We start from the raw sequence: 17,294 nt of genomic DNA on the forward strand, positions 1-17,294 counted from the left end.
GTTGCAAGGTTCCAAAGTCGACCTCTAGCCGCTATACCACGCATACATCCTTTCCCCTTTCATTACATCTGTGGCTAAAACACTTGGCTGTCGCGTTTGTAATTACCATCTCCAAACGGAATTGCTCAGTGCATTCCAAACTACTGATGTGATGTGTGCACTTAAAAGTTCCTCGTGCTTTCACAAAAACCTTGCAGTGAGGCCCAGGAACACACACTGGTCTGTCCCTGAAACCAGGTCTGGAATTTGGATTAAAAAGTAGACAGTTTAGCCAGTGCACACACATTCCTCCCCTCCCCTTTAATTCCTCCCGTCCCCTCTACTCCGCTTTAATTCCTTCTCTTCTAGCTCTCGCTTCCGTTTCTTCCTTTTCGGTTCATTCTTTTACATCTCTTGAATTTTTCTTCTCTCCTCCTGTCGGTCCTTTCTTCTAGCAATTCATTCTCTTCCATTCCTCCTCCTCCTTCAATTCCCCCTTTGTCTTCTTTTATTTCGTCCTCGCCTTCTTAACACCTCACATTTCTTCTTGGCCTCCCTCCCTCACCCTTCTCTTTTGTGCTCCTCTTTTCTCTTCAGTTCCTTGCACCCCTCCATCTCCATTCTCTTACACCCCTCCATCGCCATTCTCTTACACGCCACCATCTCCATTCTCTTACACGCCTCCACCTTCATTCCCACACACCCCTCCACCTTCATTCCCACACACCCCTCCACCTCCATTCTCTTGCACTCCTCCACCTTCATTCCCACACACCCCTCCACCTCCATTCTCTTGCACCCCTCTACCTTTATTCCCTCACACCCCTCCACCTCCATTCTCTTGCACCCCTCCACCTCCATTCCCTCACACCCCTCCACCTCCATTCTCTTGCACCCCTCCACCTCCATTCTCTTGCACCCCTCCACCTCCATTCTCTTACACCCCTCCACCTCATTCTCTTACACCCCTCCACCTCCATTCCCTCACACCCCTCCACCTCCATTCTTTTGCACCCCTCCACCTCATTCTCTTGCACCCTCCACCTCCATTCTCTTGCATCCCCTCCACCTCCATTCTCTTACACCCCTCCACCTCCATTCTCTTACACTCCTCCACCTCATTCTCTTGCACCCCTCCACCTCCATTCCCTCACACCCCTCCATCTCCATTCTCTTGCAACCCTCCACCTAATTCTCTTGCACCCCTCCACCTCCATTCTCTTACACCCCTCCACCTCATTCTCTTGCACCCCTCCACCTCCATTCTCTCACACCCCTCCACCTCCATTCCCCCACACCCCTCCACCTCCATTCTCTTGCACCCCTCCACCTCCATTCTCTTACACCCCTCCACCCTCTTGCACCCCTCCACCTCCATTCCCTCACACCCCTCCATCTCCATTCTCTTGCAACCCTCCACCTCATTCTCTTGCACCCCTCCACCTCCATTCTCTTACACCCCTCCACCTCATTCTCTTGAACCCCTCCACCTCCATTCTCTCACACCCCTCCACCTCCATTCCCCCACACCCCTCCACCTCCATTCTCTTGCACCCCTCCACCTCCATTCTCTTACACCCCTCCACCCTCTTGCACCCCTCCACCTCCATTCACTCACACCCCTCCACCTCCATTCCCTCACACCCCTCCACCTCCATTCTCTTGCACCCTCCACCTCCACACACACAACCACATACACAACCACACACACAACCACACACACAACCACACACAACCACACACACAACCACACACATCTATCTATCACCCTCACTCTATCTATCTATTGCGCTCACTCTATCTATCTATCTATCGCCCTCACTCTATCTCTCGCCCTCACTCTATCTCTCGCCCTCACCTCTATCTCTTGCCCTCACTCTATCTCTTACCCTCACTCTATCTCTTGCCCTCACTCTATCTCTTACCCTCACTCTATCTCTCGCCCTCACTCTATCTCTCGCCCTCATTCTATTTATCTATCGCCCTCTCTATCTATCTATCGCCCTCTCTATCTATCTATCGCCCTCACTCTATCTATCTATCGCCCTCCCTCTAGCTATCTATCGCCCTCCCTCTAGCTATCTATCGCCCTCACTCTATCTATGGCACCACCACAGCCTCACTCAGGGGCACCACAGCATCACTCAGGGGCACAACAGCATCACTCAGGGGCACCACAACATCACTATGCGCTACCACAGAATCACTGATCGCCACAGCATCACTCGTCGCCACAACATCACTCAGCGCCACCACAGTATCAATCTGTGCAACCATTCAACAACAACTGGTTCAAATATGTTCTCTCAATGTTTCCAGCTTTATTACAAATGTCACAAAAAGATGTTAATATTTCACTTCTGTTCTTGGATTTTCGTCGCAATAAAATACACTGAACATAATCTTCACAAAAGTTATTTACAAAAGTTTAAGCTATTGCCATTATAAATTACAATAACTTTTATTTAAGTATTAATTATTTAAAAAAATGTAGCTATTGTTATTTGTAATATCAATACATCTAAGTCACGTAAATACAACACATGTTGCATTACAAATGCTATAGGTGTCACATTTGCAAAAGATAAAAGTATTGGCATTGTAAATGACAAAGCTATTATTTTCTCTATTTTCAAAACCAACAGATAAAAAAAAAATGTGTCATTTACAAGACCAATAGCTCTAACTTTCCTAATGCGAGACCTATTGCATTGCAAATGCTTGTTCCAGTTTGCTGCCAGTCTTTGTGAATATTATCTTGCGGATGAATTGAGGCATTGTGTCAAATCCATCTTAAGAAACTCGATCATTTTTATATGCAACAGCCTGTGTTTTTTTCTGTACAGCTTTTGCTAAAAGCAAGCGTATTATTTTACCAAGAGCCCTGTTTTTTTACATTAATGACGTATGCTGCTCAATCATACAGTGCAGTAAGATTGAGGTCCCAGGACTGTACATGCACAAAAAAACTAGCGATGGCGAGGCTCGTTGTTGTACGCAATTGATTGGGAAAACTCGAAAGACCGTGATCTGTGGAACGCCCTGCACACAATCCAAACCTCACGGCCATCTTGGCACTATTTCTTTATCAAAACAACGGGAGTGATGATCTAAGCAGTAATTAAAAAACAAAATGCAATTGTTTTTAAGTTTTGTTGTTTTATTGAGCACTCTGACGATCTTTTAGGCTTGAATATGTGCTTTACAAAAAGTTTAATGACCGGGACCCCTGCCTCATTTCCTTAAACAGCAGGCGCGGTTTGGAGGCGCTCCCAGTAGAGTTAATTCCTCGTTTCTTTATAGCTTTGCCACAATTTAGAAATTGAGCTGCAGGGGGTTGGCTGGCTCGTAGCAAGGACTTTTCGCCATGCAGTTAGAATGTTTCGAAACGTCTTTCCGGGTGCGGTTGGCAGCAGAGTGCTTCCAAGTGAAAGATGAGGCAAGTTAACAATTCCCATGTCTAAACAAAGCCAGGCGTGAATAGCAAGTCCCTTTCCTGTGTTACGGTCCGATCTTTCTTCCTCACTAAAACAAGAAGCAGCCACCATGTTGAAGCCGGGGTGTGACGTTGCAAAATGAGCCTGCTCCGTGCTCACACGCGAGAGAGATGGCTTACTACAGCATGAGTTGATTAATACCCCAGTACTAGTGTCTAATAAAAAAGTCTGTGTCTTCTTTTATCAGTACGGCGCCCACTGAGCTTCATGGAGCGTGGGGCCGTGAAACGGGCACCGTGCTGACAAAAAGCGTGTGGCCACACACAGAAGTGCCCCATGTAAATAATAAAATAAAACGAAATAAAATAAAAAAAGAAGCACTGATGAGCAGCGGCAAAGGGGGAAAGGAACATTTAAAAAACGTGTGAAGCAGGGGGCGGGGGAGGAGAAATGGGAGACACGGCCTGGCGGCCGTGAAGTGTGAAGCAGTGGGCGGGGGAGCCCTTTGAAGTGAAGCTCTCGAGGCAGGCGGCTCGGGAGCGAGGGAAAAGCGTGTGCTTCTGTTCACGTGAACTGTTTGAAATCCGCCCGATGGTTTGAGGACTTATTTTGCCCACTATAATTCCCCCCTATCCATTCCTCGCGGAATGGGATAAGCGAGACCTAAAAAATGTGATAGTTACCCTACGTATGGTAGTGACTATTTCCCTTAAGGCAGAATTCAACAATCGCATATACAGGATACTGCTGTAACTGACGTCTACAGCAGACTGGTTCCCACATACAACCTGGCACGGAAGTGCACAGTGAGCCCATTGACACCTGAGCCCTGAAGCTGCCACTGCGTTTCATGCTGGTGCGCTGTCTGTACATGGCAGATACCAGAACAGAGCCATACAGAGCAGGGTACCCTCCACGCCTGGAGACCCTCACGGGTGAGTAGACGCACTATACACGCTCCTGAAGGTCTGTAGTATACAAGGACAGGACAGGACAGGGAGCACTCTATAGAAACCCCACCATACCATGCAAAGCAGCAGCCGCCTCCTGCAGGTCTGTAGTATACTAGGACAGGACAGGGAGCACTCTATAGAAGCCCCCCCATACCATGCAAAGCAGCAGCTGCCTCCTGCTGGCCTGTAGTATACTAGGACAGGACAGGAAGCACTCTGTAGAGCCCCACCATACCATGCAAAGCAGCAGCCGCCTCCTGCAGGCCTGTAGTATACTACGACAGGACAGGACAGAACAGGAAGCACTCTGTAGAAGCCCCCCCATACCATGCAAAGCAGCAGCCGCCTCCTGCAGGTCTGTAGTATACTAGGACAGGACAGGACAGGGAGCACTCTATAGAAGCCCCCCCATACCATGCAAAGCAGCAGCTGCCTCCTACAGGTCTGTAGTAAACTAGGACAGGACAGGACAGAGAGCACTCTGTAGAGCCCCCCCCCCAGTACCATACAAAGCAGCAGCTGCCTCCTGAAGGTCTGTAGAATACTAGGACAGGACAGGACAGGACAGGGAAGGTTTCCAGGCCTTAATGATTGCACTTTTAACAGGCTGGCACACAGTGCATCTTCGGGCTCACCGGAAGACCCCATACCGGTAACAATCTGGAAGACATTTGGCTTTCCAACCCCCCCTGGCTGCAACGCATTTGTAACCAGTCCCTCGAGGAGGAATCGTTTCCGGATGGTTGGAAACAGGCAGTGGTGACGCCCCTGATAAAAAAAAACCTCTTTGGACCCCACCAAGTCGGAAAGCTTTAGACCCATTTCTTTGCTGCCCTTCCCGATTAAAATCTTGGAAAGGGCGGTGGGTGGGTCATTATCCGGCTTCCTGGAGGAAAACCAGCTGTTAGATAGAGACCAATTCGGATTCCGCCCGGCACATGGGACGGAGTCTGCACTGACTTTGATGCTGGACAAACTGAGAATGCAGGCGACAACGGGAATGTCACGGTGCTAGTGCTTCTCGATATGTCGGCCGCATTCGACACGGTAAACCGCACTATCCTGCTAGGAAGACTGGAGAGAATGGGGGTGCGGGGACGCGCACTACAGTGGCTGCGGTCCTACCTTACAGGGCGACAGCAGGTGGTCACACTGGCACCCTTCTCGGCCCACAAGACGCCAATAGTCCACGGGGTCCCACAGGGGTCGACCATTAGCCCAATTCTATTCAACGTATATCTGCAGCCTCTCCTCCCCCTCATTAAATCATTTGGGGTGGAGGTGGTCAATTACGCAGATGATACGCAGCTGGCTTTCTCCTTAGAAGGGAAAAATGCAGTATCGATGGGCACATTCCAAGAATGTATGCGCCACACAGCTAGCTGGCTCCAGAAGAACTCCCTGCAGTTCAACGGGGATAACACAGAGGTGCTGTACTGCGCCCCAGCAGGGTTAACCAAGCACCTACCGAGGGAGTTCAGGCTCACTCCGGAGGAGGAGTCAGTGCCCCCGTCTGACACATTAAGAAACCTGGGGGTTTTGCTCGACAAAAACCAACAAATGGAGTCACAGGCCAACAGGACAGCCAGCGTGTGCTTCGGTCTCCTACGGATGCGGCTTCGACTCCTTCCAATCCTACCAGATAACAAGCGCTCACTGGTGGTGAGGAGCATTGTACTGAGCAGGCTGAACTATTGCAACTCTCTATATCTGGGGGCTCCTCAGTTTGTTATTGAGAGGTTACAGAGAGTCCAGTCCGCAGCGGCCAAGCTGGCTCTAAAGAGGAATCGCAGTGCTTCATCAACCCATGCTTTACGGGACCTGCACTGGTTGCCGGTCAAAGAGAGGGTATTGTTTAAGTCCTTGTGCTTGGTATTCAAAGCAACACACGACCTAGGCCCGGTCCCATTGCAAGAGTGTTTATCCTGGTAACGGCCACAGAGACAGCCCCGCTCGGCGGGAGCCGGTCTGTTGGAAGTCCCAAGATTCAAGCGGTCCAGGATGGGGGGCAAGGCCTTCCGGGTGGTCGCTGTGCACCTGTGGAATGAACTTCCTTTAAGTATCAGACTGAGTGAGTCCCTCATGAGATTCAGAGGCAGCCTGAAAACCTGGCTCTTCCCGACATGTTAGTGTATCTTCGTGCTCACCTCTTTTTCATCTGAGGCTGACGGTCAAAAATCTAAAAGCGCCAGGATTACCGTAGGGTGACAGCATGCGCTATATAAAAAACCATATGCAATACAATACAATACTCTATAGAAGCCCCCCCCCCCCCCCATACCATGCAAAGCAGCAGCTGCCTCCTGCAGGTCTGTAGAATATTAGGACAGGACAGGGAGCACTCTATAGAAGCCCCCCCATACCATGCAAAGCAGCAGCCGCCTCCTGAGGGTCTGTAGTAAACTAGGACAGGACAGGACAGGATGACAGCATGCGCTATATAAAAAAACATATACAATACAATACAATACTCTATAGAACCCCCACCCCACCCCCATACCATGCAAAGCAGCAGCCGCCTCCTGAGGGTCTGTAGTAAACTAGGACAGGACAGGGAGCACTCTATAGAAGCCCCCCCATACCATGCAAAGCAGCAGCCGCCTCCTGCAGGCCTGTAGTATACTAGGACGGGACAGGGAGCACTCTATAGAAGCCACCCCCCCCCATACCATGCAAAGCAGCAGCTGCCTCCTGCTGGCCTGTAGTATACTAGGACAAGACAGGACAGGACAGGAAGCACTCTGTAGAGCCCCACCATACCATGCAAAGCAGCAGCCGCCTCCTGCAGGTCTGTAGTATACTAGGACAGGACAGGGAGCACTCTATAGAAGCCCCCCCATACCATGCAAAGCAGCAGCCGTCTCCTGAGGGTCTGTAGTAAACTAGGACAGGACAGGATGACAGCATGCGCTATATAAAAAAACATATACAATACAATACAATACTCTATAGAACCCCTCCCCCCCCACCCCCATACCATGCAAAGCAGCTGCCGCCTCCTGAGGGTCTGTAGTAAACTAGGACAGGACAGGGAGCACTCTTTAGAGGTCCTCCTCCCCATACCATGCAAAGCAGCCTCCTCCTGGGGACCTGTAGGATGCTGAAGTCATAGATCACCCCTAGGGTTTACACCTTGACAGAAGGGCCCTGTGAGTTATTCGCAGCTGTGGGCTTGGATACTCCACCCCTGCTCAGTGCAGGGAGCTTTCACCCTTTAGTGGAACTGAGTGTTCAACCTCCTTCAGACCTGGAGGCCACAACCTCACCCTACCACATGTGGGAGGGCAGAAAGGGATTGGGTGACTACTTCCTCTTCTCACATATTTATGAGGACAGTTTTTATTCTTGAGATTCACAATACCCAGAATTCAAGACTGATTAAACTTACCTTAAGGCACAGATACTTTCTTCTTCCCTTTTTTCCTCCTCCCTCTGTAGTCTGGATCACCTTATGCTTGGAATGTCTTGTCCCCTGACTTTTGCTGCTTTAGGAAGGGTTGTTCATCGAGACGCGTGAGAGAGCAAATTTAAGATGGCCGCCGCTGTGTGAGCTCCGAGACGAAGGAGCTCACTTTTATCGACAAATTTGCATATTCCAGTCGGAAATAGCTGGTAACAATGCATATAATGTTCTGTAGAGCTACCTATTGCTGTGGTGTCTTTTTTTTGGTCAGTAGGACGTCGTTTAAGGTACTTTTCTTCCTCCTGGTACTGCCTCGGAGTACTGCCCAAGGTTCCTGTCAGGAGGGTGGAGCCAGTGTTTAGGAAAGGGCCTGGCTTTGGCCTTACCACTCCCACAGCCTAAATTAGCTGCTGCACCAGCTTTATTATTGCAGAATCTGTTTCTGTTTGCACGGTACTTCTTTATTCTTCACATTTATTTCTTCACATTCTTTATTTTGCAAAAATGGAGAATAAAAACACACAGAATCCTAATAACGAAAGGAAACAGCAAGTTTCTCCGCCTCCTGCAAAATCTAAAGTGATGGAATCTAGTGAACCCTCATTGGCATTAATTTTTGATGAGCTTCATGCATTGCGTGCCAACACTGATACTATTGCGTCAGAAATTAAAAGCCTACGTAAGGATATGGCTAGCATGTCGATGAAAGTTTCAGATAATTATATTAAAATACAAGATAACAAAATTAAACTTGATGCTTTCACACCACTTGTGAAAAAAATTGCGCCTATGTGTACTCTTCTCCTGGACATGGAAAATCGTAATAGGCAATACAATTTGCGTATTTTTAATCTACCTGAGGATGTTGAAGGCGCTAATTGTAGACTATTTCTGGAAAATTTGATAACTGATCTGTTAAACATTAAATTTACGGAGACCTTTGAAATTGATAAAGCGCATAGGATTCCATTACATCGGAATCCTCGTTACACTAAGCCAAGACAAATGATTTTAAAGGTTTTGCGCCACCATTATTTGGTCATGATAGGAAAAGCAACATGTGAAATACCATCCTTAATGGTTAATGGCAATAAGATCTTCATTCATCAAGACTTTGCTAAAGAGACTGGTAAGACTCGTAAGGAATTATCTGACATGCGTCGTCAATTGAGAAGTCTTGGTTTTAAATATGGCCTATTTGACCCCTCACCAATGCGAATTTGGAAAGATAGCCTTTCAAAGTCCTTTCAAATCCCAGAAGATTTAAAGCTATTCTTGGAACAACACTCACAGCATACTATGGATACGCATGTTTCTACTACTTGAATATTTTATTTATATGTATTTCTGATTCATTTCAATGTTTCCTTCAAGGTGGGCTCCAACGGTTGGTCATGCTTGTAAAGCGTGTGTCCGTTTCAATTATGTCATAAGTGTTTATTTGTGGTTGTCTTTTTTATGTCTGTTTGTCTTTTTTCTTTTCCCTCTTTTCCTTATACAATATTTTAGAACTACCGATTTTTACACTGTTCTTCTGCTTTTTCTCCTCTTCTAAGCACTTCCTATTTTCTCTCTATTTTATTATGCCAAATGTTCATAATGTTAAAATAACCTCTTTAAATGTCAATGGTTTGAGACATCCGGTAAAACGTACAAAGATTTTAGATTATTTAGGAAGTTTTAAAGCGGATATTGTTTTATTCAGGAAACCCATATTAAAGATAAAATATTAGACTACATGAAAAAAAAGTTGGTCGATACTATTGTCTCCTCTCCGGCCAAGGGTAGGAAAAATGGTGTGGCTATTATTTTAGCTAAAAGATTACATTGTCAAATTTTAAGTAAATCATCGGATTCAGAATGTAGATATGTTATGGTTAGAATTAATATTTATGAATCTATTTTGTTTTTAATTAATGATTATGGCCCAACTGCTGATGATCCTCTGTTTTGGTCTAATTTAAATACTGAAGTACTCAGGTTAGGTAATGTTCCTCTCATAGTGGGTGGTGATTTCAACCAAATTTCTGACCCTTTATTGGATAGAACGTCTCTCACTAAATTTAGCCCTCCAAAAGTTTTTTTTGCTTTCAAAACTTTCCTTAAAACAACAAAATTGTTTGATATTTGGAGACTTCATTTTCCCACAGAAAAAATGTTTACCTTTTTTCTCCAATCCACATAATTGACACTCTAGACTTGATTATGTGCTAATTTCCAGACAATTAATTAATTCTGTGGTTAATCCTACCATTAATAATATTGATATATCGGATCATGCTTTAATATCTTTTGTTTTGCAGTTTAACACTCATTTTAAATCACAATCTAGATGGAGAATGAATGCTAATATTGTTCTACATGAACAAAATGAATTTAAAGTATAAGATGCTATTCATGATATCCCACTAGCGCCAAAACGCGTCCTCTGACCACGCAGCTTCGTGATTCACTCCTCGCTTCTGGCTCGAGTGGTCGCTCCCCTGCCTGCGCTACCTGCACAACTTGGTATCGTTATTACTAAGCAGTTCTGATAACTAGCTTTGCGTCCTAAGAGCGTGTGCATTCAGCCCTCATTACCCGAGCATTTTTCATGCTGCACTGTGTCCATTTCAGTCGAGTTAAGAGCGCGTGTATTTCATTTCATTTGTTCAGATTGTGATTGTGATTTCATAGCTGCACTGTATCTAATTTGCCATTCAAAGTGCGTGTGCATCCCGTTTTAATTTATTGCTCATTTACCCGACCTGCGCATTGTTAGTAAGATCCCCCGGCGCCCTGCTCTGCCCTCCCCTCCATTTTGTGATTGTTGTTGTTGTGCTCCGTCCCTTGAGCCCGCCACGCCTCCCAGCTGAGCCGCCCTCGCCCCTCCCCTTCCACTATCCATATATGACAGTAGTTCCCGCGCGCAGCGTTCACGCGCAGCGACCGCGCCCAACCCGCGCCGAAGGTGCGCCAAAGGTAAGCCCGTCTACGCCCGTCCACGCCTGGACCGCGCCCAGCGCCAGACCCCCTGCCCCTCGCGCTCCCCAGCCCCCCCGCACAACCTACGATGCCACCACCCTCCTAGCCCTAAACCCCGGTCGAGCCCCCAACTGCGTCCAAGCCGCTCCTGGACACACCCATGGACCTTTCTCCTGCTACTCCTGCAAATTCAGCGGCACCAACAACATCTCCGCCACGACCACACCACTGATTCCAGACCCCAACCACCTAAAATGCATCCTTCTCAACACCCGCTCGGTCCACAGGCACGCCATTGACCTTTGGAACCTACTAGACACCATCTCTCCTGACGTCGCCTTCCTAACGGAAACATGGATGAACGCTTCCTCCGCCCCTGACATCGCCATCGCTATCCCTGATGACTATAAGATCACACGCAAGGACCGCACCGACCATACAGGAGGTGGAATCGCTATCGTCCATAAGAAAACAATCCGCATCTCAACCAGCTCTGATGCCAACCTCGCTAACTCCGAACACCTTCACTTCCAGATCCACATCGACCCCAAGACCACACTCAGAGGCACCCTCCTCTACAGACCACCAGGACCCCGCGCAAAATTCAGTGAAGACATCACGGACTTCATCACTCCACACGCGCTCCCCTCCAAAGAATACATCCTGCTGGGTGACCTCAACTTTCATCTTGAAAAGATCAACGACCACAACACCGCCACCCTCTTGGACAACCTCGCCAACCTCGGACTTAAACAACTGGTCACCTCCCCCACCCACATCGCAGGTCACACACTCGACCCCATCTTCACTTCCAGCAACCATGTCTCCTTCAGCCACACTACGGATCTCCTCTGGACTGACCACAGCTGCGTTCACTTCACCTACAACAAGCCGAAACCCATCATCCACCTCCAACCTACTCTGCAAAGAAACTGGAACAAAATCACCACGGAGCAGATCTCCACATCACTCCTTCAAACCTCCCCAACCCTATCTTCTAACGCCAACGAAGCCGCCTCCAACCTCACCCTTTGGTTATCCAACACCGCCGACACCTTAGCACCACTGAAAAAACGTCAACACAAACTTGGCAACAAGAAGGCCTCATGGTTCAACGACGATCTCAAGAAGTCCAAGAAACTGTGCCGCTCCCTTGAAAAGGCCTGGAAAAAAGACCCATCCACCAGCAACAAGGACGCCTTCAAAAGCGCCATCCGTACTCACCACCAACTGATCCGAAAAGCCAAGAAAACAGCATTCAAGGATCGACTTGACAACAACGCCCACAACAGCAAGGAACTTTTCAACATAGTCAAGGAATTTTCCAACCCCTCGGCCAACTCCAACGACATCACCCCCTCTCAAGCCCTCTGCGATTCCCTAGCCTCTTTTTTCCACAACAAGATTGCTGACATCCACAACAGCTTTGACAACCAACCCGGAAGCCAACCCACCCTACCATCAGCTGACCATCTTCCTCCCGTTAACACCCTTAACGCCTGGAACCCAATCTCCACCGAGGACACCATCCGCCTGATGAATTCCATCCACTCTGGATCCCCCACAGACCCATGCCCTCACCACATCTTCAACAAAGCAGACTCCGTCATAGCTCCGCACCTCCGAGACGTCATCAACTGCTCCTTCAACTCCGCTACCTTCCCAGAAGACTGGAAACACGCCGAACTCACCGCCCTTCTGAAAAAACCAACAGCAGACCCCACCGAACTCAAAAACTACCGCCCCATCTCGCTTCTTCCATTCCCGGCCAAAGTCATCGAGAAAGCCGTCAACAACCAGCTCGCCGCCTTCCTCGAAGCCAACAAATCACTCGACCCCTCACAATCTGGCTTCCGAGCCAAACACAGCACTGAGACCGCCCTCATCGCAGCAACAGACGACATTCGAACACTACTGGACAATGGAGACACAATCGCCCTCATCCTCCTCGACCTCTCTGCAGCCTTCGACACAGTCTGCCACAGCACCCTTCTACAACGCCTTAGAAACATCGGAATCCAAGAAAAGGCACTGGAATGGATCACCTCGTTCCTCACCGGAAGAACCCAGAGAGTCCGCCTCCCACCATTCAAGTCCGAGGCCTCTGAAATCATCTGCGGCGTTCCACAAGGATCCTCACTCAGTCCCACCCTCTTCAACGTATACATGAGCCCCCTCGCGGCCATTGCCCGCCAACACAACCTCAACATCATCTCTTACGCGGATGACACTCAATTGATCCTATCTCTCACCAAGGACCCCAGCACCGCCAAAACTAACCTACACGAAGGAATGAAAGAAGTCGCCGAATGGATGAAACAAAGCCGTCTGAAACTGAACTCAGACAAAACAGAAGTCCTCATCTTAGGTAAATCCCCCTCTGCATGGGACGACTCCTGGTGGCCGGAAGCCCTCGGAAATGCACCCATCCCGACAGACCACGCACGGAACCTCGGCGTCATCCTGGATTCTTCACTCTCCATGAACAGACAAGTCAGCGCCGTATCCTCCTCCTGCTTTAACATCCTTCGCATGCTCAGAAAAACATTTCACTGGATCCCCACCGAAACAAGGAAAACAGTCACCCACGCTCTAGTCACGAGCCGACTGGACTACGGAAACACCCTCTACGCAGGTACCACCGCTAAACTCCAGAAGAAACTACAACGAATCCAAAACGCCTCAGCCAGACTCATATTAGACATCCCACGCAACGAACACATCTCTGGCCACCTTAAAGACCTCCACTGGCTACCCGTTAATAAAAGGATTACTTTCCGACTACTTACCCACGCACACAAATCACTCTACGACATCGGACCAGATTGCCTCAACTCCCGACTGTCCTTCTACACCCCCTCCCGCCAACTTCGCTCCTCCAGCCAAGCCTTCGCCACTGTACCTCGCATCAACAAGACCACCATGGGAGGCAGATCCTTCTCATACCTGGCTGCCAAAACATGGAACACACTCCCCGCTTACCTTCGCCTCAACCAGAATCACCTAGCCTTCAGAAAGCAGCTTAAAACGTGGATATTTGACAAATAATCCTCCTCCCCTTCCTAAGCGCCTTGAAACCCTCTGGGTATGTAGTGCGCTATATAAATGTTATGACTTGACTTGACTTGACTTCTACATCCATGGTGAATAGATGGGATGCTTTTAAAGCTTATATTAGAGGAATTTCCATTTTTCTCATTGCACATGAAAACAAGATTTTTAATTTACAAATTAATCAACTAGACAAACAAATTGCAAAATTTAAAAGGCTGTTTATTACTTCTAATTATCCACAGTACAGGTTGAAACTATAAAACTTAGATATGAATTTAATTCCATTCTTAGCAAAAGAGCTGGTATTTAATTCTCCAAATCTAAAACCAAATTTTGTTTCAATGCTAATAGATCGGGATGGCTTTTGGCTAATCATCTATGTAATATACAAGATAAATCCCTAATAAATTCCATTCATGGTCCTAATGGAAAATTTGCCATCTCACAACACGAAATTGTTAATGACTTCCTACATTTTTACACTACTCTATATAATAAACCTAATTTTGATGATTCTTATTTAATTGATACCTTCTTATCTACATGTGCATTACCCAAAATTTCCCCTTTAACTAAACGTAAACTGTATCTGCCCATCACTGAAGATGAAATTCAATTAGCTATTAAATCTCTTAAACCAAAAAAATCCCCAAGACCTGGTGGCATTCCAGCAGAATTTTACAAGGAATTCCAATCAGAACTTATTTCTCATTTATTTCAATTATTTACCTTTTTTTTAGTCTGGAAATCTATTGACAATTATTTATCTACTTAAATGTTTTTTTTTGTATTAGCTAAGTTTGGTATAGATCATTTTGTAAGGATTCTATTTATTATAGCTCTATTTTATGACTATTAATATCATTTGTATAATTGTTTCTTTCCTGTCCCTTTTCAATTTTTGTCATAGATGTTATAAGATTTTATATTATAATGTACCTGTTATAATGTTACGGATGATGATAATCTTCATGTTCTTATTTGGTACTTTTATTGTACTATTTTTGTACTGTCTATATGTTATTTACAAAATTATGAAACTAGTCTGAACTAAAAAAGAAAGGCTTGTTCACCTCTGTGTTTAATTGTTAAATGCATCTCCCTGAAGGCACTTCCTTATAGGTCCTCTGTGCTGTGGGTTTGTAGTGACAGCACTGTCCTCATTTTAATCAGCGCTCTCTCCTCTGTGCCCAGGTCTCCTCACAGGCAACGTGAAAGTGAAGATTGAGAAAGAACAGATTCTGTGTGACCTCCTGGCGGTGCTGAAGGATGTCATGGTAAGGCAAGCAGGACAACCTCTCCAATCCTACATGGAATACTTCTTTATAGGCTGCCGGGCCCTAGAGCCACTTTCTCTCAGGCACTACAGATTTTGCTAGAAGCGTGTATAGATTCCAATTCACACATTATTTTGGGGGATTTTAACTATCATTTGGAACTCAACAGCAACTCGGATACTAGTCAGCTGCTTGATAATCTAGCAGGTTATGGTTTTCAACAAAAGGTGTTGGGTCCCACACATTCTGCGGGCCATACACTTGTTGGCATTTTTTGACACAAATTTTGATTTTACACCCACTAACACGGTTCGCCTCCCATGGACTGATCACTCAGCGATCTATTTCAATATACAGTTTTCACCATTGGTCCAGTCTGATATAAATAAACCAGCCAGCTTTGAAATGAGGCACTTCTTCAGCTCTTCCAGATTTGTGGGAGTCCAACGGGTAGCTCTAGAGTGGGGCCTAAGTTTGTCACTGTTGTCCCTCAAAAACTGTTCAGTATACAAATTAGTCTGCTCAACAATCTCACCCAAAAACACATCACCATAAATAACTGAAAATACTGTATAATCAAAAAATGTTCACAATCCACTCTACACCCTGCATCACCGCTAAAGGCAGACAACCCTGGCTGCACCATTTTAGTATCAACCCAGAGTCCAACACTTCCAGTAGGAAGCCTAGCAGCCTCAGCCTGCAATCCAGATGCCTCTTGCACCATCGGCACAGCAGTGTCCACCTCTAAAACAGGCCCTTTATCTGCACTGAGAGAACCTTCATCATCCGATGATTCCATGTGGAGAGAAAACTCACTGCCAGAATCTTCCCCCCCTTCTCTCCCTCAGACGCACTGTCAGTCTCATAATCCGGCTCAGAGGAAGATTCAAGAAGCATACCAACCACCTGCTGAGCAGTCATTCCACGGCTAGCCATAATGATTAGTAATAAAGGTAACTTGTCACCCAAGTCAACAACAACAAACACTATGTAAAATAAGCAATGAACAAAATACACCTTTATCAAAAATAGCTATGCACTGCAAAACAATACCACTCGCAAGAAGCAGTTACACCACATACTCTGCACAGACAAAGTATGGATCAACAATAACCCACTATTGCACATTAGACAATGCAAAACACATCACAAAGATTTTCTTGCTCAAAACACTAACTAAATATGCTGCCACTATGAGACTACTTACAAAAAAGTTAAATCCTACATTACAATATTACTCATTTTGAGCAAATACAACACAAATATTTTACTTACCAAAAAACTGCAAGTACGCAAAACTGCACAACAACCACTGACGAAACCACAAACAGGAATCAAAAGAATTACCCTAGAAAAAAAGGAGGAAAAACATTACAATCACATATGCAAACAATGCACCAAACCACCATCCAAGCTAAGGGGTAGGTGGGCCTAAGAGTTTATATTAGGTAAACAGTCAAAATATCGAGTTTTTAATTTCGACCTACACTTATATCGAGTTGCTAATATCGATGGGACAGAATATCGATGTCCAGAATATCGATGGCCAGAATATCGACCCTAAGGTAAATAATATCGAAATTACTAATATCGATAGCATATATATCGATGTAAGTAATTTCGATTTACTAATATGTGTTAGAAATATTAGTTAAGTATTTAAATTAATTGTTATAATATGTGTTTAATATGTTTTTATAATTTAAAAATATATAAAAGTAAATAATATGTTTTACTACCACAGCGGGTTGTGGGTTTATAGAAGAATAGGGTGGGAAGTAATTTATTTGTAATTAAATAATTATTTTTCAATGATTAATTAATTTTGCAATTAAATATTAATTGGCAATGATTTATTTTAATTGATTCATTGATTAATTAATTGATAATTTATGTATATTTTTAACTAAATTATATGTTTTACTACTGGAGCGGGTTGTGGGTTTATAGGGGAATAGGGTGGGAAGTAATTTATTTGTAATATTAATTAATTTTGGGTAAAGGGGTATTTTTAGGGTTCAGGGTCAGTTTTCAGTTTTTGGGTAAAGGGGTATTTTTAGGGTTCAGGGTCAGTTTTCAGTTCTTTGGTAAAGGGGTATTTTTAGGGTTCAGGGTCAGTTTTCCGTTTTTGGGTAAAGGGGTATTTTTAGGGTTCAGGGTCAGTAGTTTTCAGTTTTTGGGTAAAGGGGTATTTTTAGGGTTCAGGGTCAGTTTTCAGTTTTTG

At 45.7% G+C, this 17,294-nt stretch overlaps 1 protein-coding gene across 1 annotated transcript in view; it reads left to right on the forward strand.

Moving 5' to 3' along the window:
- LOC147725734 (uncharacterized) overlaps positions 1–17,294 on the forward strand; it is a 421,410-nt gene that overhangs the window by 351,578 nt on the left and 52,538 nt on the right. Inside the window, exon 11 of the mRNA XM_086964424.1 lies at positions 14,985–15,067. Within this exon, the coding sequence (XP_086820550.1) occupies positions 14,985–15,067 (83 nt within the window). The remainder of the gene's footprint in view (positions 1–14,984; positions 15,068–17,294) is intronic.

The sequence above is a fragment of the Lissotriton vulgaris genome, chromosome 3_2 (genome assembly GCF_964263255.1).
Source record: "Lissotriton vulgaris chromosome 3_2, aLisVul1.2, whole genome shotgun sequence".
In the NCBI taxonomy this organism is placed as follows: Eukaryota; Metazoa; Chordata; class Amphibia; order Caudata; family Salamandridae; genus Lissotriton; species Lissotriton vulgaris.